At 37.3% G+C, this 3284-nt stretch overlaps 1 protein-coding gene across 1 annotated transcript; it reads right to left on the bottom strand.

Moving 5' to 3' along the window:
* Positions 1-354: 354 nt before the first annotated feature.
* Positions 355-1020, bottom strand: LOC136064192 (uncharacterized). Its single transcript, XM_065765633.1, has one exon. The coding sequence runs from the start codon at positions 1018-1020 to the stop codon at positions 355-357; it is 666 nt and encodes a 221-aa protein (XP_065621705.1).
* Between the last annotated feature and the right edge of the window lie 2264 nt (positions 1021-3284).

Genomic DNA, 3284 nt, shown 5'->3' with positions numbered 1-3284 from the left:
TTGATTACAATCAAACTTGTCAAGGTCATTTCATTATACTAATACAGGTCTTATTTTGTTGTCATTTTTTAATAGGTTAAACCTAAAGCAAAAGAGCTTAAGAACAAACCAATTCCAAACTACGACAAATTGGTTGAGCTTTACGTAAAAGATAGAGCAACTGGGGAACAATCTGAAACTGCGTCGGAGATGAGGCAACGGTGGGCTACTTCAACCAGAGTGGGCTCTATGGAGAATATTGAAAATATTGATCATTTAGTTGCTCAAAATGAAGTTACTTTGGAGAGTTGTGATAATGTTCCATCTCTTAGATGAGATAGGAATTGANCAAGGCCACAACTGAAGGTGGTTTTTTTATTTTTTCGGACAAAGCAACCATGACTTGACCCTAGAATTTCGGATGACAACACCAAGGCCGGCTTCATCTGATTCATCGAACATTGCCCCGTCATAATTTGTCTTGAAACAATCCTGAGGTGGAGGATGCCAATGCTTTTGAGAGGGATGCCTATTGCCCGTGGAGTGACTTTCTTGAAATCCCTGAGTTTTGAAGCTTCGGAGATAATCTCGTGCGAAACCCGCAATTTTGACCAACGGCAAGGAAGGTTCTTGGAGGCGAGATTTGTTTCTGTGGTGCCAAATAGACCATGCTGTGATGCTAAATAGCAGAACTGTGTGAGGTTTCTCCTGAATCAGCTGCACTAAATCAGAGAAAGAACCCGAAACAGCTTTGTTTTTGTCAACCCAGCCAAAGTCTTGTGCCCAAACCGATTGCACCTTCTCACAGCCCCATAAAGCGTGAAGAACAGATTCATTCTCCCTTGAGCAGAGATGGCAGATGGGATCGATAGGCATAGCTCTTTTCTTCATATTTTCTTTTGAGGGCAGAGAGTTTGTGCAAGACCTCCATAAGAAATGCTTGATTTTCCCCGGCACATTCAATTTCCAAATGTTTTTCCAAAAAGTCTTCTGTGCGGCAGAAATTGTTGGTCTGACAGTATCAAGGGTAGCAATTTCCATAAGACTTTTGTACCCCGATTTCACAGAATAAGTACCAGATTTTCTTTAGGCCAAATGAGGATATCGGGTTGTGGAACGGTACACAGAGGCAGGGACTTTATAAGTGTCGCTTCAGGCGGATAGAAACAAAGATCAATGAGATGAGTATTCCACCAACCCGTATGGGCATCAATGAGTGTATCCACCGTGGAGTCAGGTGCTAAAGAAATTTGAGGGGAACCACTCTACCATCTGGTGAATTCGGTAACCATGAATCATGAAAAATCCTTATAGATTTTCCATCTCCAACCCTCCACCGAGAATCCCTCTCCACAAGTTTTCTAGCAAATAAAATACTTTTCCAAGCAAAGGAACCAATGCTAACTTTGCTTCAAAGATCGAACTGTGGGGAAGTATTTAGCTTTGAAAACTTTATAAAAAAGGGAATCTGTATCATGTATTAATCTCCACACTTGTTTTGCCAACATTGCTTCGTTGAACTTACATAGATCCTTAAAACCTAGACCCCTTCCGGCTTTGGTTGACACAACACTTCCCACCTCTTCCAATGAATCTTACGTCTATCACCCCTTTGTCCCCACCAAAATTTCCGAATGAGCATCTCAATATCTTGATAAAGGCCAATCGGCAACCTAAAACAACTCATAGCAAAAGTAGGGATGGCTTGTACCACCGCCTTTAAAAGAACTTCCTTTCCAGCCTGAGACAATAGTTTTTCCTTCCAACCTTGCAATTTGCTCCACACCCTATCTTTTATATAATTTAGACTTGCCTTCTTCCTTCTACCAACCACTGCAGGTAACCCGAGGTATTTCTCATATTCTTTAATCTCTGGAACTCCAAGCAAATTTTTTAATAGGTCTTTCGAGGATTCAGGTACACCCTTACTGAAAAAAAGGTTTGTCTTCTCCGAATTTATCTTTTGTCCCGAAGCCCTTTCGTACTTTCCCAAAATTCCTTGGATAGTATTGATATCCTCAAGCTGAGCTCGACAAAAAAGTAGACTGTCATCTGCAAAAAACAAATGAGATATTTTTGGACCATAACGACAGAGAGAGACACCTTCAATCTCCCCTTCATCCACTGCATGTTGGATTAGTCCATTTAGGCCTTCTGAGCAAATGAGAAAAGGTAAGGGGAGAGGGATCTCCTTGGCGAATACCTCTTGTTGGAATAATATGACCTTTTGCTTCCCCATTCACCAAGACAGAATATGTAACAGATTTTATACACTCCAAAATCCATTCAATCCATATACTGTGAAAACCCATTTTTTCCATGATCTTTGCAAAAATATCCACTCCAAACAGAGCCTAAATTAACATCAATTATCTCAAAAAGTGATGTCGGACCCGTCACGAACAAACAGTACCATGAAGTATTTAATGTTAACTGTGACATCCATTCAGACAAGGGGTCTCTCTCCCACCTTTGCATGCTCTCTCTATATAAATTTTGAAAAAAAAAAATGTTGGATCAGTATTATTAATACTTAAATTTTGGGACTGAAAAATATCTTTCAATTTATTTTTGTTTCATCTTTTTTTTTTTTTTATTTACTAATTTCAATTATAATAATTTTTTTTTAAAATAATGAAAACGAATACTAACTACTGTATGTTTGGTCGTGTTATAGCTATGAGCGTAGTAAAAAAAAAATTATGTTCTAAAAATCATCTTTTTGTTTGTAGGTTTGGTGAGTTAAACATATATAATGTTGACTGTTGAGTAGTTAAGATGGAGTGAAACTTAAGTATTATTTTCAAGTCAAATTGTTTGGTTTTTTTTTTTTTTTTTTTTTTTTTGCATTTTCTCAAAGTTACATTTTTCTCTCATTGACATAATCATCATTTTTTTAAAGTTATTCTAGATTACGAATGAGGGCTTATCTCTTTCTTATTAAGAATCTAGATATGTTAAGAGATTTTATAGAATATCCAATGGAGAAGCGCAAGGAACTATTGTTTACAACGATGTCTGATCCTTAAATTTCTCTTTAACAATTAGACAAGTAAAAGTTGCAAAACAAGTTCAACTTCTAAAATGCTTTTCAATTGATGATTGAACTGTAAACTCTTGGGATTAATTTTTCTTTGGCCCTTAGTTTCTCTTTTGACACCAGCTTGTGTTTATTTTTAGTTTTGTGTTCTGAAACGTCTGTTAGCAATTATAGATATGGTCATAGCTCATTGTAACACTACCCTTTTTCCAGTGGCTTGAAGACTTTGTCTGCTTACGTTCATCTTTTATGCTTTTCACATCTG

This window comes from Quercus suber, unplaced genomic scaffold (genome assembly GCF_002906115.3).
Source record: "Quercus suber isolate HL8 unplaced genomic scaffold, Cork oak 2.0 scaffold_644, whole genome shotgun sequence".
Taxonomy (NCBI): Eukaryota; Viridiplantae; Streptophyta; class Magnoliopsida; order Fagales; family Fagaceae; genus Quercus; species Quercus suber.
The sequence above is the reverse complement of the archived record's forward strand: the minus strand, read 5'-3'. Positions and strand labels throughout refer to the sequence as shown.

Bases quoted from the DNA above. Each gene is read 5' to 3' on its own strand.
- LOC136064192 (XM_065765633.1), bottom strand. From the start codon at position 1,020: ATGGAAATTGCTACCCTTGATACTGTCAGACCAACAATTTCTGCCGCA.